The following is a 22432-nucleotide window of genomic DNA, read 5'->3' as shown; positions in this document are numbered from 1 at the left end:
CTAAGCTCCTGTAGTCAAGAGCTGACCAGCGCCAATTACCCATTACAAGCAGCAGACATAGCGATAAACTTCGCAGATTTTCCCCGTGGTATGCAGCTCATCAAATATCCAATGTGCAGGATAGTGGAGAAGACAACAGAGGACGTTCAAGTGGTCGAATTTACTCGGAAACGTCCGAAACGCGTGTGTGGCTGAGTGGTCACGTGCGGTCGCGGCGGCTGCGGACACGGGCGCGTTCACTTTTTCGCGTACTCATTCATCTGTTGCCTGGGCAGCGAGGGTCCCTTCTCGTCCTACTTGCCGGAAATTTTCGGTTTCATAATACAATCTGCAGTCAATATGCGCTCCATAGGCGATTTATAGGCGGCTTGGCTACCAATGCAGCTATGGGGCTGTTTATCGAAACATTCTTCGGCGCATACATCTGTTGGCAGCATCTTGATTAACAGATAAAGATGAAAGACGACTTTAAACATATACCCTCTTGTCTAATCTGGGTTTGAGACTCCTTTTCTGAGCTACTGCGATGGCCGTTGACAACCCACTCTTTGGATCTTCGCCTGCGCATGGCAGTTCATCGTTATCTGAGCGGTGGTCACGAATTAACGTCTTCCGTCATCGGCCTTTCCGGCTGAAACAACTCGTTCTGCTTATTGCAACTTTCACCATCTGCTGTTCGTACGCGTTCTTCTCTAGGCATGAAAGTGGCGATCAGCTCCACAGCTGGTCTGCTGAAGACGACTACGTACCCCCAATGCCGGCTGCACATGTGCTGAAGCACGGTCACGGCGGGCTTAGATCCCCCGCTTCGCATGCTCGGCCCATGCAAATTTCCGATGGAAATCCACTCGATAATCCCGCCGTATCAGCTACTGCGGAGCCTATCGTATTCTCCTTCATAATGTTCTCGGAGGACTCGGCCAATGAAGGTGCCATACTGATAAAGGTGTGCATGTCCGTTGCACCGAGATGTCGTGTTCGTGTTCTTACCTGCAGCCAGTCCATCCTAATGTACACATCTAAACCTGTCGAATTTCACATCATTTGCGACGAGCCAGCAAAGGCGTACCTCGAGGGCCGTTTACGACTCGTTAAACAACCCACACACGACATCACCGTCCGATTTTATCTCCTCTCGTGGTCCGCCATGCTCGCACGGATAGAACGAGAAGGCACCATCACGTCCGACCACTCCGCCGGCACGCGTAAGTGATCGCATTCCCCTTCGCTCTTGGGTGGGATGGGATGTGGAGAAACACACACTCACACGAACGCCTACAGCGGGGCTCATGAAACTCTTCATCCACGAGATCCTCCCCGCCTCCGTCCCCCGCGTGATCTACATCGACACCGACGCACTCTTCATCTCCGACCCCGCTCTCCTCTGGGACGTCTTTTCCCACCTCAAGCCGCGCACCGCCCTCGCGATCCCCACCCACCCGGACCAGCACGCCCCGCAATGGAACCACGCAAACCGCATCTGCTCCTGCATCATGCTGCTCGACCTCGCGCGCCTCCGCGCGCTCCGCCTCATGCGCTCGTCCGCCGACCCCGACCCCGCGCCGCCTGCGCTCGGTCCGCAGGCGTTCGAGGCGATGTACGGCGGGCCGGGGGAGGACGGGCACTTTCGGGACGTCAAGCTGGGCGACCAGGGGTATTGGTGGGCGATCGTGAGTCATCGGCCGGATGTCGTGGAGCATTTGCCACTTGCGTGGGAGGTCTCGAGCTGCTTGATGGATATGTACGCGACGGGCCTCGGAGAGGACGACATGTCAGAGGAGCGGCAGCTCGCGATGCAGGTTCACATTGAGGACACGCCGGAAGACGGGCGTGCGGTGCTTCCGAAGATGTTGCATTTGTACGTCGCCAATTTCCTTTTTCTAACCGCTGTCGGAGGTCTACGTTGTGCTCAAATGAGGTTCTTTTTCAGTAACTGCTTGGATGGCACGCCGCATTATTATGAGTGGGAGGGCTGGGCGGACCCCACGAACCGCCTCACGCAGCGGTGGTGGCCGGCAGTGCAGTACCACGTTGGCTTCAAGTGGATATGGCTGAACGCTCACCGCCCGATGGGCACGCTCAAGATCGAGACGGTGGAAACGGTCGTGTTTGCTGACGAGCGAGCCTCGCGGCAAGCAGAGTCATGATTGAATGTGAATCATGTCCGTGGGTCACCTTAATGTAATCAGGTAATATTCTATTATACAATGAGCCATTACAGGGATCTGACGGGAGCCGTATCGTGCAACGAGGCATGTAGAAACGACATTCAGAATTTCTTCTTGAACTCGGCATCGATATCCTGCCTTCTGCAGAGCGAGACTGCGAATTTATCCGCCCCAATCTGCAATGTCAATCCAGTACTCGAACCCTTATTCTTTAGGACTGATGAACACAACAGACCGCGACTGAGGGTGTTCCGTGCTTGGCTGACGATCCTCTGAAGGTGCAAAGGCTTTGGCCAGTATGCGATGCTGATGAGCCAGGCTAGCGATGAAGATCGCTACACACTGTCCATGGGCATCCTCAAAGCAAGTGGCCCGTAAAAAGCAGACAGTGAGTGTCCCAGCATTTCAACCTGACAGCAAGTGCGTGTCGAAGCCTGAGAGACTCACCGATTGCTAGCAAACATTCGTAGAACCCGAGTATCAACAGGATGGATTAGTCGACAAGGCGAAGTGCAACAATCACGGTTGCTAATATGCGTGTTTAAAAGGGACAAATGGTGGCTGGGAGTGGCAAAACTCGCGCGGCCGGGTTATCGATGTCGGGAATGAGATCGGACCCGATGGTCGAACACGCCCAATCTTTCACCAAAGTGCACAAAGAATCTCTTTTGCTCCAAATGCATCGATCCGAGGGAATGTCCTAAAAGACGTCTCTGCTATATCTTTTTTTTTTCAAACCTAGTAAAATCACTCGATGAGTTAATGTACATCACGATACATGCAAAGTAGTGTCAGCAGACAAACAGCAGCGAAAAAGGGAGAGAAAATATCAGAGCTTCTTTTTGAGATGATCATCAGTCACGACCATCCGGCAAAGTGCCACCTTTAGCTTGTCTGCCCATAGTTCACTGTCAACCCAGCACTCTAAATTCCGTCTTTCCGGGACGACGAACACAACAGACCAAGGACGGTCCGTGGTCGGTTGACGATCCTCGGGAAAACGGGATGCTAGGTCCTCAAGGGCCCTGGTCGGTATGCGGTGCTGGCGAGCAAGAGTGGCGATCAGGATCGTTGTAGAGAATTCCCTGGGAGTTTCGGGTACAATGCCATATTCATCGTCATATCCACCGTCATATCTTGAAGACAAGCAGACGAAGAACGCATTGAAGGCCGGAGAATTTGGTAGCCATAAAATCTCTCCGCTATCGGGACTCATACTGGTGAATGCATCGAAGCGGCGCGCAAACTCGAGCACGTATTGCATCATTGTCGTCGCCGACCCAGCAATGACACCTTCTCCAAAGGAGTATCTGATCTTATCTCGTTCTTGGATTTTCCGTCCTTCGATCCACGTATTGCCCGAATGGCACAAAAATCGCTCGAACAGAACTGCGGCCGCTAGATCTGGAGATTGTCCACCATCGTGCAACAGGTCGTATAGCTTAGTAGGGATAGAGGATCCGTTAGGACGTTGGATGTGCAAGTCCATTATGAGTCTGCCGATGTGAGGACTGATGACATCGTAAATCTCTTGCCGACGATCAGAATCATGGGGCCTGAGAAGGAAGACCTCGTCGAAATCCTGGTGGTCCATCAGCTGTGGTACGTTTATCGGATATGCAGATCGAACGATTTCACAGAGCGCGAGTACTCTCTTGTTCCTGTCCTCCATGTCCTCATCAAGCAGTGGTCCTTCTGCAAACTGATAGCAGACACGAGGAACGGGTCCAAATTTGGTGAAAATGTCGAACAGAACAGCTTCCGACAGTTGGCGCCGCTGCAAGGTATTACTGGAGGCAATCACGTACAATCAGTGAGAAAGGAACAACCGTGCGACGACGAGGCAGACCAACCCAATAAAGATCTCCACCCACGACCAGGGCTTCATAACAAACCGTTTCATGTTTCTCATCCTCATCCACGGCCGCTCGCCTGTTCTTGGAGGTACCGCTGCGATAAGAAAGAAAGGAGACCGCTGCGAAAGGAGGTTCTTCGCTGGCTCCTCTAGCTCGCCGCTGACGTCGACCAGGGCGAATGCGTCTGAGAACTGTTCAAGCTGAGCAGCCCGCGAGACTGCTTCCAGCCTGTCCGTCGGTAAACGGAAGACGCCTTTGCCGTGGAACAGATAGACACAGTCCGGTTGATGCTGGTACAAAATGGGTTCGCCTTGTAGGATTCGCATGACGAGAACGTATTGCAAGAACAATGACTTGCCTATCAGTCGAGTTATTAGCGGAGCACTGTACGTAGGTATTGAACGTAGCGTACCAATACCAGGATGGCCTGTGATGAGCACCCCGCCTGACGGGTGGCTCGCGTAGCGCAGATCGACGTGCTGCAACGCCTCTTCATATTCCTCTCTAACAAGCATTGCTTGTGGCTTAACCGAAAGTTCCGGAAGTGTCAATACTCGTAACGGTGGATTATTGATGTCGTGTATGAAATCAGACCCAAGGTCGATCCGACCGGCCTCTCGGAAAAGAGATCTGCATCCATAGAATCCCCCTTGCCCCAGAGACATTGGTGGAGCCTCACAAAGCCCGTTTCGTGGTCCTCCAACGGACCAACTAACATTGGTGCCCTGGAAATGTGCATATCGAGCTGACAGAGTCGTTATAGTGTGTGTAGTCGTTATAGTGTGTGGATGATGGGGAACTGATAAGAGCAGCAGCAATCGGTGTCGGCTTTATATGCTGCTTCGCGTGCATAGCATGTGATCACAACGTGCTGATGAGCACGAAAGAACCTTGCAGCCTCATATGTGCGCCAAGTTCCTGCACCATATTCCAGCATCACATCAAAAGTAGCATGCTGCACAATTTTCAATGTTTACCTACTGTGGCGGCAAAAGGGCTGCCTCCTCTGCATATGTGTCTGTCAGGCAATGCCCAATGCTTGCCGTCGACATGCTACAAGGATGCATTACTTCCACTCACAATGCGATATATACCTACGCTCCATGGTCGAAAGCGATCAAGCGTTCGGGTCGGCGAAGTACTCCCGCTTCGAAATGGAGAGCGGGACCTCGCCAGGCTGCGACTTGCTGTGCGGCTTTGGCCGATGCATATCGACTGCCTCGATCGGCAAAGTGTGCCTTGGAGATATTAGTGGGGGCTGTACAAATGTCAAACCTAAGTAGTATCACTTGGTGAGTTGATGTACATCACAATGTATGCAAAGTACTGTCAGCAGACAAACAGCAGCGAAAAAGGGGAGAGAAAATATTAGAGTTTCTTCTTGAGACGATCATCAGTCACGACCATCCGGCAAAGTACCACCTCCAGCTTGTCTGCCCATAGTTCACTGTCAACCCAGCACTCTAACTTCTGTCCTTCCGGGACGATGAACACAATAGACCAAGGACAGTCCGTGGTTGGCTGACGATCCTCGGGAAAACGGGACGCTAGGGCTTCAAGGGCCCTGGTCGGTATGCGGTGCCGGCGAGCAAAAGTGGCGATCAGGATCACTGCGGATAGTCCGCCAAGATGTTTGTGGGGAGTCCGATACCCTTCCCTTGAACGGAAGAAGACCGAGAATGCATCGAAGGCCGGAGAATTTGGTAGCCATAAAATCTCTCCGCTGTCGGCACTCAGGCTGGTGAATGCATCGTAGCGGCGCGGAAGTTTGTCCACGTATTGCATTATCGTCGTCGCCGACCCAGCAACGACGTTTTCGTCAAAGGAGTATCTGATCTTGCGATATACTTGGATTTTCCGTCCTTCGATGCACCGGGTCGGCGAACTGCACAAGAAATGCTCGAAAAGAACTGCGGCCGCTAGATTGGGAGACTGTCCGCCATCGTGCAACAGGTCGTATAGCTTAGAGGTCTGGGCTCCATGGAGCTGTATGTGCATGTCCAGTATGAGTCTGCCGATGTGACGACTGATAACATCATAAACCTCTTGTCGACGATCAGAGTCATGCGGCCTGAGAAGGAAGACCTTGTCGAAATCCGGGTGGGCCGCCAGCGCCAGTACGTTTGTCGGCGAGTTCCACCCGGATGGAATGCTTTTACAGAGTGCGACTACCCTCTTGTTCCAGTCCTCCATGTCCTCGTCAAGGAATCGACCTTCTGCAAACTGATAGCAGACACGAGGGACGGGTCCAAATTTGGTAAAAACGTCGAACAAAACAGATTCGGACAGCTCGCGCCGCTGCAAGGTATTGCTGGATGCAGTGACATATAATCAGTGAGAAAGGAACAACGCGAGGGCGAAGCAGACCAACCCAATAACGATTTCTGGCCACGACCAAGCATTCATAACAAACTGCTTCATCTTTCTGATCCTCATCCACGGCCGCTCGCCTGTTCTTGGAAGTACCGCTGCGACGAGAAAGAAAGGAGACCACTGTGAAAGAAGGTTCTTCGCTGGCTCCTCTAACTCGTCGCCGACGTCGACGAGGGCGAAAGCGTCTGAGAATTGTTCAAGGTGAGCAGCCCGCGACACTGCTTCCAACCTGTCCGTCGGTAGACGGAAGACACCTTTGGCGTGGAACAGGAACATGGAGTCCGGTTGATGCTGGTATAAGGTGGGCTCGCCTCGTAGGATTCTCATGACGAGAATGTATCGCAAGAAGATTGACTTGCCTATCAGTCGCAGATTTAGCTGCAACACTTTACAGAGGTACTGAACGTAGCGCACCGATACCAGGATGGCCTGTGATGAGCACCCCGCCTGACGGATTACTCGAGTAGCGCAGATCGAAGTACCGCAACGCCTCTTCATATTCCTCTCTAACAAGCATCGCTTGTGGCTGAATCGAAAGTTCCGGAAGTGTCAACACTCGTAAAGGTGGATTATTCATGTCGTGTATGAAATCAGACCCAACGGTCGATACGACTGGCCTCTCGGAAAAGAGTTCTGCGTCCATAGAACCACCCTTGCCCCAGAGACATTGGTGGAGCTTCACAAAGCCCGTCTCGTGGTCCTCCAGCGGACCAACTAACACTAATGCCCTGGAAATGTGCATATCGAGCTGAGAGCGTCGTTGTAGTCTGTGGATGATGGGGAAATGATAAGAGCTGCAGCACTCGTTTAAATGCCGCTTCGCGTGTATAGCATGTGATCGCAACGTGGTGAGCGTGTCTGCACCATGCTCCTGCTCCATATTCTAGCATCACATCAAAAATAGCATGCTGCACGGTTTGTAATGTTTACCTACGGTGACGGCGAAAGGGCTGCCTCCTACACATATGGGGTCTATCAGGTAATCTTCTTGATACAAGAGACAATGAACCCTCATTAGCCGGTGTGCGGCGTGCCCAATACCTGCCGTCGATATGCTACAAGGATGCATTACTTCTACTCACGATGCGGTATATACCTATGGCCCATGTTCGAAAGCGATCAAGCGTTCGGATCGGCGAAGTACTCCCGCTTCGAAGTGGATAGCGGGACCTCGCCAGGCTGCGACTTGCTGTGCGGCTTTGGCCGATGCGTGTCGACTGCCTCGATCGGCAAAGTGTACCTTGAAGATATTAGAGGGGACTGGACAAGATGGACATAGCGTGTATGCATACCTCTCCTCGTCACAACCATATGCCTTTGGTGTGAGCTTTATAACGGTGTGTAACGGGATCTTGATGTACGGTAAGTCGTCTTGTGGGAAATCGTGGAAGTATGCGTATCTGGGAGCAGTTAAACATGTGAGTCTTACAAGGGAGACGAATCAGGCTCACAGACAACGCAGAATCGCCTGGATGACAGTCAGTTAGACACGAGAAGCACTATCATTTCGGACGGTGCGACGTACTTGGTGACCTATAATCAGAATGTTCTCCTGCCTCTCGAGCTCCATGATGATAGGCTCGAGACGCACAACAACGTCTCGATATGATTCACCGCCTGCGAGAGTGGTGTTATAAACGTAGGCGAAGCCAAGCGCACGACACAAACCTCGATACCGATAATTGAACTTATCCTCATCCCGGTTTGCAAAGTCCTCCGGGTACGCTTGCTGTTCAAGGGAGCAGTGAGCATAATGGCTAGCGCTCCAATTCCTGCGAGATCATACTTCAATCTCTTCGTATGTCATGGCATCGCAGACACCCGCGTCAAGCTCGTCCAGCGATTTCCACGTCAACTTGTTGTATGGCAGGTACAGTGCTGTTTGAATTGTGCGTTGCAGCGTAGAAGTCCAAACCTACATAAACAGTCAATGCCAGATGGTTAAGGGAGAGTTGAATGCACGGACAGTCAATGGAGCATCGCCGATGTTGTCGGTGATCAATGCCGGGAGCGCTTTTGCGTACGCCAATCCTCGTTCCGACAGCAGTGCATCGCCGCCGATCTTGCCTTCGACGTTGAATTGGCTCTCGCCATGCTGCGTGACAATCGTGAGCGAGTCAAGAAGGCAACTGAAGGATTGTGGTATTACTCTTGACATGAATATACTTCGCGGCTTCAGGTGCAAGTTCATCAGGTAGAACGCAATGCGACTCTGCAAATATCCGCGGATATGGTTCATTACCACTTGATTTCCGACATTGATGATGCGCAGGTACGATAAATGCGGCTCCGTGATCGTCTCGTAGACCCGTTCATAAGCCTTGATGCGTCGCAAAAAGTCCGCCTTCGCCTCCTCGGGAGACATATCCTTGTAGTCCGGATCACCTGAGCTGACTTTGAGAGCAACGTTGGCCGCGATGACGGCAGGGTCATCGCAGACGGACTCGAGGAAGATCGTGACGAAGCCTTTCTCCTTCGCTACCCGTTCCTGGATCTTTGCCCTGTGGGAGCATGAGTCACGGGATCATGTAGGTGGGTTCACCGCTGTACCTCCGACTACGCGTGCTGTTCGTTGCATCTTCACTCGAGGTATGCATCAGCACAAATACGTGATACCAAGGTGACTTACCATGAATCCCAACGTTTCCGCCATCCTTCAACCACTGGATGAGCATCTCCAAACTATCTTCCGCAAGACTGTCACGGAGCTTGGTTGCTTCCTCATTCTGGTGGCTGAAGTATTCCGCGCTATGGTTCTCTCGCATGCCACTACTGTTACGGATGTCAGTCGACGTTTACTCCCTGTCTTGCCAACTCACGTCTTAGCTTTCTGTCTGGCACGTGAACGGCGAAGTTGCCCGACATTAAAGACCTGAAGTTGCTTCGGACCATTGCCAAAGGACGAGCTAGGTACCATTTACCTTGACATCATACTCTAACCACTATCCTGCACGTTAAACATCATGCAAGATGACAGCGAGCGAGACAGACCTTGAGGTAACGCATGAGCTTGTTGCTGAGATAGGACTTTCCGCGGGCAGGCAGTCCAACCTGTCACATGTCGTTCAATAATTCAATGCGCTAAGATGAACTCCCACGACTACAGACCGTGGCTACAACAATCTTCGCTTCGGAGTAGTCGGGTTTCGCCACTGACAGGTATTGAGACATACATTTGAAGCTGAAGCACGGGCTCTCTCACCTTTGTTCCCAATACCGACTACAGACATCGGTGGAGTTGCAGCCTGAGACGACATTCTGCTTGAACCAGCAGTCGACTGGTCAAACTGCTTAAGCCTAAAGCTCATCGCGATAAATTGATGTAACATGAACTATTTTGAGCACTCACATGGGACCTCCAGCAACGAACATTGCTGGAGGAGCACCTGGCGCGTAGACCTGAAGGTGATCAATCGTGTGCACGCCCACACCATTGCTCGTGTGCATCTCCAGAGCGCCGTCGACGTGAGCGAGATCTCGAGGAGAGAGGGGGGGAGAAGACGGCGAAGATGGCGGTTGAGACTCTGACATCCCGATAAGACTTGTCGCAGATATATGTGTGATTTGGATGGGTTTGGGAAGGAGAGCACAATGCAGCACACACGTTGCTTGGGATGGGCGCGCTCGGCGCTAATCTGAGATGAGATAAACGCTCGGTTGGGACTTGGAAGCGAGATGTTCAGCAATTCCATCAATCTCTGCGACCATCACCTTCGAGACACCTGCGACGACTAGTCTGCATATATCACGGAACGTCTATGTCAGTAGGGCCGCTCGAATCTCACGAGATGCAGCTCATGCAGCTTCACGAATGCCTGTGAAGAAACGGAAGCTCGCTGGACGCGGAGATCTTCTCTGAGAGCGTCGTTGAGTTGTCTATCAAAACGGATGATATCGATGACATGCAGCAATGTGCCTCTGCGAGTCCTTACGCTTCTGAGCTCATCGAACAGCGATCAGTCTTCGTTCGGGATGACTTTGCTGAGTTCGTACGCTTCTTCCATTAATGTCACACTGGCACACCGTGGACCGGTACCAGTTACCCCGAGATCGGTAAGTGACACGAATACCTAGAATGCACTGAAATGAGCCAATTGTTGACTTGCCATTCATCAGACAAGTCGGTGTTAATGCGGTACCTGCTTGTGCCGCCTCTCACCCAGGCGAAGCCCACTCTCCACCAAGAACAAGCCGATCGTATAATATCTTGTTCTAATACTAAGAAGTCTTTCGTTTTCTTGTCGATAGAGCACAAGAAGTCTGGCAGAGTGCTCGCGATGAGCAACTCCTTTATGCTTTCGCGCTTGAGCCGATACGAGCGAGAAGTTGAAGACGCCGGCAGAATGTCGGCCAGCCATGATCACCTTTCTTTGTTATCTAGGCTACATCGTCGGAGTTGGAAGATCAGCCGTGGATGAAGTACAAACACGCTCCTGCCTTTGCCACGCGCCCGAGGACATGGGCAGCAGAGAAGTTCATTGATTAGGAGTCGCGTATACGCCATGAAGTGTGTTTCACGCTCTAACATCTTCCATTACAGGAAGACCTTACAGCCAAGTACGCTCTCCGAGTCATTGTTGTTGAGGGTCTTTCTTAGGTTTGGTCCATCTCCTCGCGTTTGCTGCTCCAAATTCTGCCACGACGACTCGTCGGAATACACCTTATAGTGGCAGGCTTGAAGAGTTTGCGTCTACAATACTTCGCGCCATACTCAGAAAAAGCCTTCGGGTCTGCGCTAACTTCTTCCTGCTCCGGCGTCACGAATCTCACCGCGAGCTTGTGGTGTACGATGTCGTGAGCTGGTATGTTTTCCACTTGTACTTGATGAGGTACAATGGAGATCTCGAAAAACTTGATCTGCCGCTTTGGTACAAGCAGGTTTGTCGCCCAATTCCGCAGCTTCTATCCTCTTTCAACACCTTCCAGCTGCTGAACCAGGCTATGGCCAATGCTAAAGCTTCACTCAGCTGAGACCAGCATAGTCCCAGGGATGATATTACTTCTTTGTCCCTGAGGGTGAAGCGGTAATGTTTGCAGGGATCATTGCTGGGTTTATAAGTCGGCGCGGATCTGTGAGGACTTGCAATAGTTGGTGTACTCTTCGCCCTCCCTGCATCCAAGCTAGCAATCGCGCCTTCCAAGCAGCCAATCGCGAGCAAACCCTGGTATATCGTGTACATGATCCCCGACGCAGACGGCCAAGGATATATATGCTGGGTGCTTCGGGAGGATCTGAAGTGGGAGGAGAAGGTGCAGACCCTATTTTGCAAGATGAAGATGGATACGGGGAGGTTTTGAATATATTGTCTTTTTTGTGAGATGCACACTCACTGTATCCTGCATCCATCCACTTTTTCCTCGATTTCCGCAGAATTCATTTTGTCGGTATATGTAATTGCTCATATATTTTCCGCTGTAGGTGTGCACGGGTGGCAATCTGTTAGAATAGGGACTTGGCCGGCTTTCTGTTCTCAGTTTCGATCTCATTTCCTGCCTCCGCAAGGATCATCATGAGATGCAGGTTCGCCTTCGTTATGCTCACGTCCGACATGGTGTGACGAGATTCACACCGTAGTTGTCACTGCAGACATAAAGCAATTTGCGCATGTGGCAAATGCTTAGCAAATGTCGACAGGTTTTTTGCCTTTGTGATCTCAATTTGCTACAGTTCCTTCCCACATTCCATATTAAGTATTTGCATAATAATATGTTAGAGGCAGAAATTTAAAATCATATATTTAAGAAATGACACCATTTTCAAACTCACCAAATACATTTAGAATTTGAGCGCTGTTGAATGTAATCATACATTTTGAATTTCAAACTATGACATGTATAAAATATCCAGTAGCAGATGAAGGTGTAATTACGGTGAATGACTTTCATTCTAGTAATCTTGGCTAGAATGACTTCAGTAGGGAAGTAGAATGTAGGCATAATCACCTTCATCTGCTACTGGATATTTTATACATGTCATAGTTTGAAATTCAAAATGTATGATTACATTCAACAGCACTCAAATTCTAAATGTATTTGGTGAGTTTGAAAATGGTGTCATTTCTTAAATATATGATATTAAATTTCTGCCTCCAACATATTATATGCAAATACTTAATACGGAATGTGGGAAGGAACCGTAGCAAATTGAGATCACAAAGGCAAAAAACCTGTCGACATTTGCTAAGCATTTGCCACATGCGCAAATCGCTTCATGTCTGCAGTGTGTACCGCTGCTCCGCAAAGTGAGAAGATACGTGCGTGCCGGTTGGCGCGCTCATGTGACCGCGACAGACCAGCGACGGGCGCCTCCTGATTTTCGCATCAAGTCCGCGCCTCAGCCTACTGTCTCCCACATATGTCACCTCAACAATAACAATAATGGCCGCCCCCCTCGCGTCCCTGCGCTCCTTCATCGTCCCGCAAGGCTTCCAATTCACCTCCTCGACGCGCATCACCGTGCAGCGCGACTGGTCCGATGCGAGTGCGAACTGCAGCCTGCACCTGATGCAGCTGTTGCCTCCGGATGTGTATGCCGACTGGTACGAGCTTGCGCAGCGCGCGGGCTACTCGTTCGAGCTGAGAGGCAGCGACGACCTGGAGAAGCCGGTGAATGCGGTGGACTCGGAGCCGGGCGTCTTGTTGCTGGATGTTGCTCTTCCGCGGGACGCAGCGCTGGAGGCATTCGAGCTCGCCGTCGACGTCCCTCTGCATGCTAGGTATGGAGCGCCCGTCTCCGCTTCGCAGGCCGGTTACCACACCATTCACATACCGCAGCCCGTCGGCTTCTGGGCGTGCGAGACCGTTGGTAAGTAACCACCCCCAACGATCACTTCAATCTGACGTTCGAACTATTTAGGGGGCCCTCATCCTCTCCCCCAACCGTTACAGTCTTATATATCCCCTGAGCGCTTTAACTCTCTCAGCATCTCTTTAATACCTCTGGCATCATCCGGTGCCCCCCTCGATGTCACCATACCTGTGGGCAGGCTAGATGATCTGGCCTTCGTCGACATTGGTACTACAGTCGTCATGCTGCTCATGTTTGCCTATCTGGTGTACGTGTCCCTTAGAACTGCCCACCGCCTTTACCCTCGTGCAACGAAATCAGATTGAACATATTTAGTAAAGAATGCGGAAGTGAGTACACCGTTATGACATAAGGCTCTACTGTAGTGCTGATAGATGGAAAAAAACGATGTGCGAATGATGCAAGCAGGACCTTGAGATATATGTACAGTCCACTAAAAGCAATAGGAAAGCGGCGCGCGGGACGCATGAGAGACCATCCATCCAGATTCCAAAACTATCGTGCACAGAGGGTAATCACGTCACTACGCACCGCCGCTGCTTCACGAGGGTTGTCCACTTGCCCCTCATGCTCTCCTTCAGTGCGAGAGTGAAAACCTCCTGCACACCCGTTCCCAGCTTTGCAGAGCATTCGATGTATTTTGCGCCTATCTCGCGCGCGACGCTCGCACCCTGGTCTGTCGTCACGGGTGTCAGTCCTTGAGCGCTCAGCATCCGCTTCGTCTGCTCGTCCCGCCTCAGGTCGATCTTCGTTCCGACCAAGATTATGGGCACTCCTTCACAGAAGTGTGCGACTTCTGGGTACCACTGCGGCGGGAGGGTCGCAGATTAGGTGGGTTCGACGCCGAGTGGCATGGAGACGGAAAAAGACGTACTTTATCTTGCACGTTTAGCAGACTGACGGGAAAGTCGATGGAGAAAACGATGAGGATGACGTTGCTCTCTGGGTAGCTCAGCGGTCGCAGCCGGTCGTACTCCTCCTGCCCCGCTGTATCCCAGAGCGCGAGCTCGACGAGCTTGCCGTCGAACTGCACCATTGTCACGTAGTTCTCGAACACGGTTGGTATATACGCCTATGCGTACGCATGAGTGGCACGTCCTAACGCGTGAGCAGCAGCGAAATCAAGCGATCTACCTCGGGGAAGCGGTTCTCTGCGTAGACGATCAGCAGACATGTCTTGCCACAGCCACCTTTTGTGCGATCGCTGCTTCAGCGCGGGACACGGAGACGTGAGATTGCAGTGCAGCGTACCATCACCTACAACTACGAGTTTGCGCTTCACGTCCGGTCGGCGCGGGGGCGTGTCTGGTCGTGACGGCGAGGCCATGGTGGGCGCTGCAGCAAGGATCGCAGCGTAAATGTGAGCGTGAGCGTGACGCTGTGACTGGGCGGACCCACAAGGCGTGAATCACGGAGTGGCGGGGTATGATAACCGCTGTCGACGACGGTGACGAGGGATTGACGGGGGGACGCGAGGGCAGTGCGGACGGAGAGTCTGGACGGACAGGCGTCGAGTAGCAGTTGGTGGTCACAGAGAGGGAGGGCGTGTTGCGTTCACGTGCTCGCGCCGGCAGGACGCCACACGTGCGCTAGACGCCCATTACACCAGCCAGTCAGAGTCAACGCTGGACGCCTGTTAATTTGAGTTGCGATATTAAACTGCGCTGTTGCCTCCGCTCGTCGCAACGCCGTGATGCTGTGTCGGCGGCCACCTGGGGCTGCACGTAAGCGCGTGGGTAAATCCATGCCTCTTTATATTTCAATAGCGGTATAGTGTCACAGTGAAATCTAGTCGTGGATGCAACTAAGGCGTGCCAGGTACGGTACGGAAAATGTCTTGCGGGGCAGGTGAGCGGATGCGAACAACGACACAGCACAAATACAGTGAATACGAGGGGAGCCGTAGCCACACAGGGAGAAGCAAAATCTAAATGGGAAGGACGATCATTGGTTCGCGCACTGCACGCGCGGTGGGCCATCCTCGTCCTCATCCATCGGCTCCGCCCCGGACGCGCGAGCGCGTTGTCGCACGTCTGCATCCGCGAGCTCGACCTCCTCGACTATGTAGCTCTTCGGGAACTTGTCCAGCGGCGGGCGCGGCGGGAGCGCGCGCTCGAGCATCGGGATCGACTCGGGCTCGATCCGCTCGGGGAACTTGACCGCAAAGTGGATGAAGAGGTCGCCTGGCTCGTGATGCCGGTACGAGGGCATCCCTTGGCCAGCGATCACCTTGACGTCCTCTGCGGAGAGTCAACAAAATAAATTTGCTAAAATCTGACAGCGAAAACTTACCAGGCTTGATGACCTCACCAGGCCGGATGTTAACGATGAGCGCACGGTCGTCTAGGTGTTTGATGGCGAAATGGCCGCCCCCCAACGCTGACAGCAGGTCAATCTCCTGATCAATAATCAGGTCGTCGTCCTGCCGCCTGAACCGCTCGTGAGGCTTCTCCTCAATGACAATGATGACATCTCCTGGCGTCACACCGGGCGCCTGGTCGCTCTCTCCGCGGAAGTTGATTTGCTGGCCGCCCTTCATACCTTTGTCAATGTGGACCTCGAGCATCTTCTTTTCCGTAATGACTTTCTTGCCGTTACACGTCTTGCAACGATCCTTGGCGTTGATGATCTCACCCGTACCGCCACAGGCGTCGCACGCGCTCTGGATCTGCTGGATCATCGGGCCCATCTGGCGCAGGGTGACCTTCACACCCTGGCCGTGGCAGCTCGAACACGTCTGCACGGCACCCTCCTTGCCACCCTTGCCACTGCATTTGGTGCAGATGATGTTACGGGTAAGAGCGAGCTTGGTTGTCTTGCCCTTGTAAAGGTCCTCGAGCGTGACATGCACGCGGTGGACGAGGTCTTTTGTCTTGCGCGGCCCACCGCCGCGTGAAGGACCACCGCCTCCACCGAAGAAACCGCCTCCACCGAATAGTTGGCTGAAGAGGTCCTGGAAGTGCGTAAGGACGTGTGCGGTGTATGTGATCGAATGAGCGGAAATGCACCTGAGGATCCATGCCGCCCATACCACCAGACTCTGACAAACCAGCCTCTCCTCGTGCATCATAAATGGATCGCTTTTCTGAGTCCGACAGGACTTCGTATCTGGTAGTAAGCAATGAACACCAAGACCCACTTACACCGTGCAGAAGCAACTTACGCATGTGTAACCTCTTTGAACAGCTCCGGGTCACCGCCCTTATCTGGATGCAATCGTAGCGCTCTTTGCGTGCAATTAGCGCTGTAGACGAGTCGTTCTAGAGAAAACAAGCTCACTTTTTGCGGTACGCCTTCTTGAGGTCGGATTCCGACGCATCTGGAGAAACCTCGAGGAGATCGTAGTATTTCCTGTAAGATGTGGCGTGCGACGTGCCCGTCTCCCAGTTAGTCACGGTCCAGTCTGCCAGCGAAGAGCCTATGACACGGGGTGCATGTACTCACGTTTCTTTCACCATGGCCGCGAAGGATGTGTCGCCGACGTTGAAAGACGGGAGGAGGACGGTGCAATGTGCGAGGGAGACGGTGCCAGGAAGCGGAGAGGCGAAGGAAATAAGGCGAACGCGTACGGAATGCGATGGAAAAGGATGGAATTTGCTCGAACCCTCGGCCTCCTTGAGGTGATAGACGCCCGCAAAATGTCCAGCGCTTGTTCACCGCCCGCCTTTGTATGGGTACACCACCTACTCGTACTACTACTACTACACAGCTTTGATATATGTGATATATGTACAGGTTCGATACACCCTTCAGAACCCCTTGCTCACATCCGGATATACGTCGAAGCGCCGCTGTGTCGTTACCGGAATGCCCCCGCGCGCCTCTTCGAACGTCTTAGGGTCTGCGGTTCTCTCTGAGTTACCACGGAGGGAGCAAAAAGGCCGAAACAAACGCACCGATGCGTGCATAGACGATGTCTTCGTCGTGTTCTGTCTCTGCAATGACCTGGCCCCTGTGGAGGGAAATCGAGGTCAGCGGAGACCGCCCAAGTCAGGAAGAGGTGAGGCTTACATCGGGTCGACGACCAGCGAGTGACCCCACTGAATACGATTCGATCGATGAGGCGCTAACTAATGAATGAGGTACGGTTCTCACAGCATGGTATCCCGCGGTCATATCTCTTGCCGGGCTACACATCGCAAAATAGACCTGGTTGTCGACGGCACTAGAGACGAGGAGATGTCACTCATACGATCTCGGATCTTTCTCCTGTAGTACACCTACCGTGCACGTTGAAGTAGCTCCCAGTGCAGAGGTCCTGTGGTAAGGTTGAACGCGCCGGGATAAATGAGGACCTGGCAGCCTCGCCGTGCGCTGATCATCGCAAGCTCCGGGAAGCGCACGTCATAGCATATTCCAAGCCCGATGCGTGCAAAGGGCGTGTCAAAGGCATTAATGGTCGTCCCGCCCGTAAGCGTCTCGCTTTCCTTCAATTCACATTACCGGTCAGCATAATGAGAGAGGTTTCCGGATTAAGGAGGGAGATTCGACGCACTTTGAAGGTGATCTTTCCTGGAATATCAATGTCGAACAGATGGACCTTGCGATGCATCGCCACCAGCTCGCCTGCCCATACCGTTCAATATTCAGGTCTCAGTGCACTTCGTGAGCATTGAGCATGGCAACGGAGCAACCTGCAGGCGAGTACACGGTAGCCGTATTGAACACCTTCCCTCCGTCCGCCGCGGAGCGTTCGGGAATCGAGCCTGCGAGCAAGTCCGCGATTCTCGATCAGCTCACCAGATGCCTCCGATGGACGGCTTACCGCCAATGAGCCATACGCCGGTTTCTCGTGCCACCTCAGAGAGTGTGCGGACAGACTCGGAGGGCGAGGACGCGATGTCGTATGCCTGGCCTGGAGTAAAGCCAATAGGCTCGGCGTAGACGGGGAAGTGTACATGTCCATACGGCGAGTTGAAGCATTCCTGAAGGGGGATTTGAAGCGCTACGCAGGCGGGCAAGAGTGCTACTACTTACAGGCAGGACGACCACGTCCGGCTTGGGCTTCGCGCTCGCAGCCTTCAAGACCATGTCTCTTGCATGCTTCAAATTCGCTACAGGGACAAAGGTACATGTCCGCGTTCAGATCGCCGCCCATGGAGATGGGTACAGCGTGTGAAAGGCGCACCAGCCTTATCCGCGCCGACCTGCCCGAGCTGTACAAGCGCGAGCGTGAATGGCTTGAATGCAGGCGGAGGGCTTGTGAGCGACATTGACATTGAGCGAAAGTGAGCGAGTGTGCAGAGCAGAGAGGCTGAGCGCAGCGGAGGCAGGACACGATAGAGCCGAAGCATGCAGCAAGAGATATGGAGGTCAGGAGGCGCTCAAAAGATTAGATGTGATCGAAGATCAGATCAGCCATGCCGTTGATTGATCGATAAGATAATAGTTGAAGTTCAACGGTTCGCTGAACGTCACGGAGCCCTTAGAAGTGATGTCGTCAGTAAGCAACATTGTCGTATACTTTTCTGCTTATATGACCATCTATTTATTTTGCGGTCCTAATATTGCTTCCCGCTCATCAAAATTTCTACTGTGCATTCGAGGATAAAATTGGCATTCGACAACGAAAGTCAAGGAGTCGCGAGTCAGTCAGTATTGTCCATTCAACATATACTAGTAATTATGCAGTATGTCTCGCGATCTATCGTTCGGCGTTCGGCACGTTCTGTGTGATTAAATGACCGGCAGCAGACGGCTCCTAGTCCCGCTGTAACGTGCTCCCTACATACCTTCATGTACCAGAAAATCGCACGAGAGTCAAGGCACTGCATCGTTGCAAATCATCATCTCTGGCCGAAGACTGACATGCGACTGTAAGAGAGTCGCTAAACAGTGCAACATGACATGCGATCCGTAATGATTGTACATAAGTGTCGACTTCCGTGCTCTATCATTCCTCCCTTACCATTCTTCGAGATATGAGCCACCACAGTCCGAGAGTCTACGCAGATATCACACAAACACGGCAAAACCAGACTTGTCGTCTACCGGTATCACAGCGGCGCAGGTCGCCCTTCCGCCCTTATCTATCGTGAAGACCTCACCGTCGGCGCACACAAGATGTGCGCGGTCATCGATGTCATCCTACGGCACGCATCAGCGATCGTCACACTCACAATATCAATCCCACTCACCGGCTCCCATTCCCACCCGCCACAGCGGAAATACTCAACGACGAGCGGTCCATCTCCTTCAGTAAGAACACACCCATCCTCCGCATACCTCAGCACCGTATGCGCGCCATCCTCATACGCACCGCCCAAAACAGCCTTCGCCTTCTCCGCAAACGCCTCACGGACCTCCCGCGAGTCCATCTCCACACTAGGATCGCGCTCCGGGCGGAGCACGACGACGTCCAGCGCGGGGCCCTTCGGCGGGACATCGCGCGCATGCGGCGTGATACGGAACGCAGGCTCGAGGCGGTCGACATTCGCCGTGGAGAGGAAGTACGCGAACGGACCGGAGAGATCGACGAGCGGGTCGGACTCGGTGCTCTGCGGGTGCGGTGCGAACCTGCGCGCGGCGGGGTCCCAGAGCTCGACGCGCCCGGTGGCCTGCGCGGGGAAGAGCGTGACGGAGGCGGAGTACCAGCGCGCGAGGTTCTGCGCCGCGGCGCGCTTGAAGCGCTCGAGCCCTGGGACGGAGGCGCGGAGGGCCTCGGCGTCGTGCAGGATGGAGGCGTGTAGGGAGGTGGAGGCGACGACGGCGGAGACGGCGGTGCGTGGGGGATTGTGCGAGCGGGGGGGAGGGGAGAGGGTGGTGAGGGCGAGGGTGAGCGGGACGGTTGTGCCCGAGGCGAGGAATGCGCGGAGAGAGCTCAGCTTGTAGTCGGTGCTCGTGGCGTCTTCCTCGCTCTGTGGTGGGAAGAGCGAGGAGTAGAGCGCGTTGGCGGTTCCGCAGGGTAGCAGGACGAAGGAAAGCCTGGCTGGAGGGGCGGATGCACGCACGCCCTTGGGCGGGGTGTTCGTGAGCGTTTGCACGATCTCGTGCAGAGTGCCGTCCCCGCTAGCGAGGATCACGGTGAAGGGACCCTCGACAGACTCGGTATACTGCGTGACGAATTGTCCTGCATGGCCGTCGTGCGTTGTTGTGAGCACCGGGGCATCCAGTTCGACGGTGGCCTCTTTCAGTAGAGGTGCGACGTGTGTCTCATAGAATTGGACAGCAGAGGCATCGCCGCACACAGGATTGCAGATGGCAAGTACGCGCATCGCGAGGTGTGTCTGTAAGCTGATCTAATTAGCTGGAGCTAGTAGTGGTAGCTCCAAAATCTATCGAATAGATGATGCTTGTAGGAGTTGATGCTGTTCTAGGAGGAGAGCGTCAGACGCTTTCTCAGCTTCAGACCCAATGTGGCCGCCTGAGTGTGAGTGGCGGTGAGAATAAAGATTGCTCCCGCGCCACCGAGATCGCAAACCAGAGGTGCGATCAAATCTTAGATTGGTTATCTACGTATTGATAACTCTTCGGCGAAATCCGTCATCGGCTATAGCTGGCCGCACGACCAAATATTCAAGAACGTCCTCCATGAGATCTGCTTTCACAAGCTCCCATCGACAGTCGAATACTTTAAGCTAACCAGGGAAGTGAGATTATTGTCACTGGAGGAAGGAGCTGTCGCAATCAGACTGTATTGGCACGCGCGAGGTTCAGCTTCACCGTGACGGGCCCTACGTCCGAAGCACTGACTGCTATAGGTGTCGACTGGCAACGGCGCAATCCCTGGCTGCTGTAGGTGTAGCGAGTGGGCCATATTGACCTCGTATTATCAGATTCAGAGCGTGCAGAACATCTATAATCTATAACATTCGCTGCGTGCCTGCTGCTAGGATGCTGATGTTGAATTCCGCTAGGGGGTCCGCTCGAACGCCATTGTCTTTGGACCTAATATTGCAAGGAGCAGACCGCCTCCCGACTCACGACAAACGACGGTCTTGGGGACGGCTGGATCCCGAGTCAGTGAAAGGCATGATTAAACCCCGCCTATGGGCTTTTCTAGCGAGCTCCATTGTGCTCCATATCGTCCATCTTGCACACGTGTGGTTATAATGCAGACACGCCACGTTTTCTTGATATATAGGCGGAGATGTCCGACTGCCTGGCAATATCCTACCTACTACCGTGGAAGCGAAGGAAGGACAAGTTGTCCGTCGATCCCCTCACACCGCGCGTCTTGGCAACGTACCTTGCGTAATGGACTGCCTGAGATGTGTGGTGGCTTCGGCTCACTATAGGATATACCCACTGAACACGCCCTTCTTTCTCTCATAGCCCACTTGTGCTTCTATTTCTTTTATTCTAGTGGTCTCATAGGCATGTCTAATCCAGGGCATATACAGAGTCTCAGATCTCGCAGAGTCATTGTACATAACTCATCGATTGGACTTACTTAGGCGTAGCACTGCCCAGGTAAAGAGATTGGGATAATAGGCTCTCACAGAGAACAGAATGGAAGCATCGGAATCAGAGATGCATCGGGCCAGCTCTTGAACCTGGGCCAAAGCTATGCCAGTCAGTCAGAAATCTCAGTCTTCCTTCGTCATTGTGCACAAGGCGACGGCATCCAATAGGGCCGGAGATCCGACTTTGGGCATCGCAGATTGAAAAACAGAATCTCGGGAACACTGGATGATAAGGAGTCGGACAGAACAATGAGTTAGTTCCCTGTGGCGCTGGCATAAGTGCGCTGTAAGTAAGGGAACTGCGATGGAGAACCCACGGTGTTACAGAGGTTTGACTTGGAACGTGCAGTCTTGAAGGAAGTCGGAATACATCATTCTAGAAAGTCAACAGACGCACAGCTGTCAACGTGAACCACCACACTTTGACTGTAGCACCTAGCACACACGCATACGACCTCATGTTCGGAAGGGCGGGTACAACGGACGCAGCTCGAGTCCTCAAGGTCGTGAGAGAAACTTCCGAGCCGCCAAGTGATGTTCATGTCCGCTCGAGACGCCTCAAGGCCTCAAGGCCCAAGTCAGCGGCGCGATAAAATTTTAGATTGGTTATCTATTGATGACTCTTCGGCGACTCTTCCGTGTGCTGCATCGGATGCATGCAAGTCATCTGCTACATAATGGTCGCACGACCAAATATCCAAGGCTGTCCTCCATGATGTCTGTCGTGCATGAGATCTGCTATCTGCATTCTTAAGCTCCCATCGACTGCCGAATATTGCATGATCATAGAGAAAGATCCAAAACAAGGAGGTTTAGAGAATT

The 22432-nt window shown here is 53.0% G+C and overlaps 9 protein-coding genes across 9 annotated transcripts; 2 read left to right on the top strand and 7 right to left on the bottom strand.

Moving 5' to 3' along the window:
- The first annotated feature begins 253 nt into the window (after positions 1–253).
- Positions 254–2538, top strand: LAESUDRAFT_369391 (glycosyltransferase family 8 protein). The gene is made up of 4 exons (XM_040902201.1): positions 254–946; positions 1001–1205; positions 1282–1858; positions 1931–2538. Exons 1-4 carry the CDS (start codon positions 527–529, stop codon positions 2145–2147), a joined length of 1419 nt encoding a protein of 472 aa, XP_040761188.1. The 5' UTR covers positions 254–526; the 3' UTR covers positions 2148–2538.
- A 459-nt stretch (positions 2539–2997) lies between these two features.
- On the bottom strand, positions 2998–4689 carry LAESUDRAFT_762019 (uncharacterized protein; the record flags this gene model as incomplete). Its single annotated transcript, XM_040913014.1, has 3 exons — positions 2998–3958; positions 4022–4382; positions 4437–4689. 3 exons carry the CDS (start codon positions 4687–4689, stop codon positions 2998–3000), a joined length of 1575 nt encoding a protein of 524 aa, XP_040761187.1.
- Positions 4690–4981: 292 nt separating this feature from the next.
- Positions 4982–7276, bottom strand: LAESUDRAFT_814726 (uncharacterized protein). Its single transcript, XM_040914621.1, has 3 exons — positions 6812–7276; positions 6396–6756; positions 4982–6335 (listed from the first exon to the last, which is right to left on the bottom strand). The coding sequence occupies exons 1-3, from the start codon at positions 7137–7139 to the stop codon at positions 5393–5395; spliced, it is 1632 nt and encodes a 543-aa protein (XP_040761186.1). The 5' UTR covers positions 7140–7276; the 3' UTR covers positions 4982–5392.
- Positions 7277–7396: 120 nt separating this feature from the next.
- LAESUDRAFT_369592 (bifunctional 6-phosphofructo-2-kinase/fructose-2,6-bisphosphate 2-phosphatase) lies at positions 7397–9980 on the bottom strand. Its single transcript, XM_040902203.1, has 15 exons — positions 9747–9980; positions 9600–9694; positions 9506–9525; positions 9389–9448; positions 9319–9339; positions 9217–9269; positions 8948–9169; positions 8547–8898; positions 8364–8492; positions 8184–8312; positions 8066–8126; positions 7923–8014; positions 7849–7865; positions 7690–7797; positions 7397–7637 (listed from the first exon to the last, which is right to left on the bottom strand). Exons 1-15 carry the CDS (start codon positions 9926–9928, stop codon positions 7517–7519), a joined length of 1662 nt encoding a protein of 553 aa, XP_040761185.1. The 5' UTR covers positions 9929–9980; the 3' UTR covers positions 7397–7516.
- A 2795-nt stretch (positions 9981–12775) lies between these two features.
- Positions 12776–13510, top strand: LAESUDRAFT_762016 (uncharacterized protein; the record flags this gene model as incomplete). The annotated part of the gene is made up of 2 exons (XM_040913013.1): positions 12776–13202; positions 13254–13510. 2 exons carry the CDS (start codon positions 12776–12778, stop codon positions 13508–13510), a joined length of 684 nt encoding a protein of 227 aa, XP_040761184.1.
- Positions 13511–13626: 116 nt separating this feature from the next.
- Positions 13627–14727, bottom strand: LAESUDRAFT_729248 (signal transducer). Its single transcript, XM_040909606.1, has 4 exons — positions 14457–14727; positions 14340–14395; positions 14080–14277; positions 13627–14011 (listed from the first exon to the last, which is right to left on the bottom strand). The coding sequence occupies exons 1-4, from the start codon at positions 14530–14532 to the stop codon at positions 13721–13723; spliced, it is 621 nt and encodes a 206-aa protein (XP_040761183.1). The 5' UTR covers positions 14533–14727; the 3' UTR covers positions 13627–13720.
- A 422-nt stretch (positions 14728–15149) lies between these two features.
- On the bottom strand, positions 15150–16663 carry LAESUDRAFT_738297 (uncharacterized protein; the record flags this gene model as incomplete). Its single annotated transcript, XM_040910877.1, has 6 exons — positions 15150–15445; positions 15498–16158; positions 16214–16313; positions 16369–16431; positions 16485–16556; positions 16650–16663. 6 exons carry the CDS (start codon positions 16661–16663, stop codon positions 15150–15152), a joined length of 1206 nt encoding a protein of 401 aa, XP_040761182.1.
- Positions 16664–16954: 291 nt separating this feature from the next.
- Positions 16955–18418, bottom strand: LAESUDRAFT_659897 (carbon-nitrogen hydrolase; the record flags this gene model as incomplete). Its single annotated transcript, XM_040904833.1, has 10 exons — positions 16955–17046; positions 17102–17157; positions 17217–17245; positions 17301–17370; positions 17430–17632; positions 17701–17771; positions 17840–17911; positions 17971–18130; positions 18183–18259; positions 18334–18418. 10 exons carry the CDS (start codon positions 18416–18418, stop codon positions 16955–16957), a joined length of 915 nt encoding a protein of 304 aa, XP_040761181.1.
- A 539-nt stretch (positions 18419–18957) lies between these two features.
- On the bottom strand, positions 18958–20593 carry LAESUDRAFT_729243 (uncharacterized protein). Its single transcript, XM_040909605.1, has 2 exons — positions 19343–20593; positions 18958–19292 (listed from the first exon to the last, which is right to left on the bottom strand). The coding sequence occupies exons 1-2, from the start codon at positions 20417–20419 to the stop codon at positions 19161–19163; spliced, it is 1209 nt and encodes a 402-aa protein (XP_040761180.1). The 5' UTR covers positions 20420–20593; the 3' UTR covers positions 18958–19160.
- Positions 20594–22432: the final 1839 nt, after the last annotated feature.

Source organism: Laetiporus sulphureus, assembly GCF_001632365.1.
Source record: "Laetiporus sulphureus 93-53 unplaced genomic scaffold LAESUscaffold_40, whole genome shotgun sequence".
NCBI lineage: Eukaryota > Fungi > Basidiomycota > Agaricomycetes > Polyporales > Laetiporaceae > Laetiporus > Laetiporus sulphureus.
This window is presented reverse-complemented; position numbering and strand designations above follow the sequence as displayed.

Coding starts and splice junctions, on each gene's coding strand:
- LAESUDRAFT_369391 (XM_040902201.1), top strand. CDS start 527: ATGGCCGTTGACAACCCACTCTTTGGATCTTCGCCTGCGCATGGCAGT. Junction 947..1,000: donor AAGGTGCCATACTGATAAAG/GTGTGCATGTCC, acceptor ACCTGCAGCCAG/TCCATCCTAATGTACACATC. Junction 1,859..1,930: donor CTTCCGAAGATGTTGCATTT/GTACGTCGCCAA, acceptor GTTCTTTTTCAG/TAACTGCTTGGATGGCACGC.
- LAESUDRAFT_814726 (XM_040914621.1), bottom strand. CDS start 7,139: ATGCACATTTCCAGGGCATTAGTGTTAGTTGGTCCGCTGGAGGACCAC. Junction 6,757..6,811: donor CACAGGCCATCCTGGTATCG/GTGCGCTACGTT, acceptor TGCGACTGATAG/GCAAGTCAATCTTCTTGCGA. Junction 6,336..6,395: donor TGGCCAGAAATCGTTATTGG/GTTGGTCTGCTT, acceptor CACTGCATCCAG/CAATACCTTGCAGCGGCGCG.
- LAESUDRAFT_369592 (XM_040902203.1), bottom strand. CDS start 9,928: ATGTCAGAGTCTCAACCGCCATCTTCGCCGTCTTCTCCCCCCCTCTCT. Junction 8,313..8,363: donor TCGGCGATGCTCCATTGACT/GTCCGTGCATTC, acceptor CTGTTTATGTAG/GTTTGGACTTCTACGCTGCA. Junction 8,015..8,065: donor GTTCAATTATCGGTATCGAG/GTTTGTGTCGTG, acceptor CCACTCTCGCAG/GCGGTGAATCATATCGAGAC.
- LAESUDRAFT_729248 (XM_040909606.1), bottom strand. CDS start 14,532: ATGGCCTCGCCGTCACGACCAGACACGCCCCCGCGCCGACCGGACGTG. Junction 14,278..14,339: donor CAGAGAACCGCTTCCCCGAG/GTAGATCGCTTG, acceptor GCGTACGCATAG/GCGTATATACCAACCGTGTT. Junction 14,012..14,079: donor TGCTAAACGTGCAAGATAAA/GTACGTCTTTTT, acceptor CTCCCGCCGCAG/TGGTACCCAGAAGTCGCACA.
- LAESUDRAFT_729243 (XM_040909605.1), bottom strand. CDS start 20,419: ATGCGCGTACTTGCCATCTGCAATCCTGTGTGCGGCGATGCCTCTGCT. Junction 19,293..19,342: donor GCGGGTGGGAATGGGAGCCG/GTGAGTGGGATT, acceptor TGCGTGCCGTAG/GATGACATCGATGACCGCGC.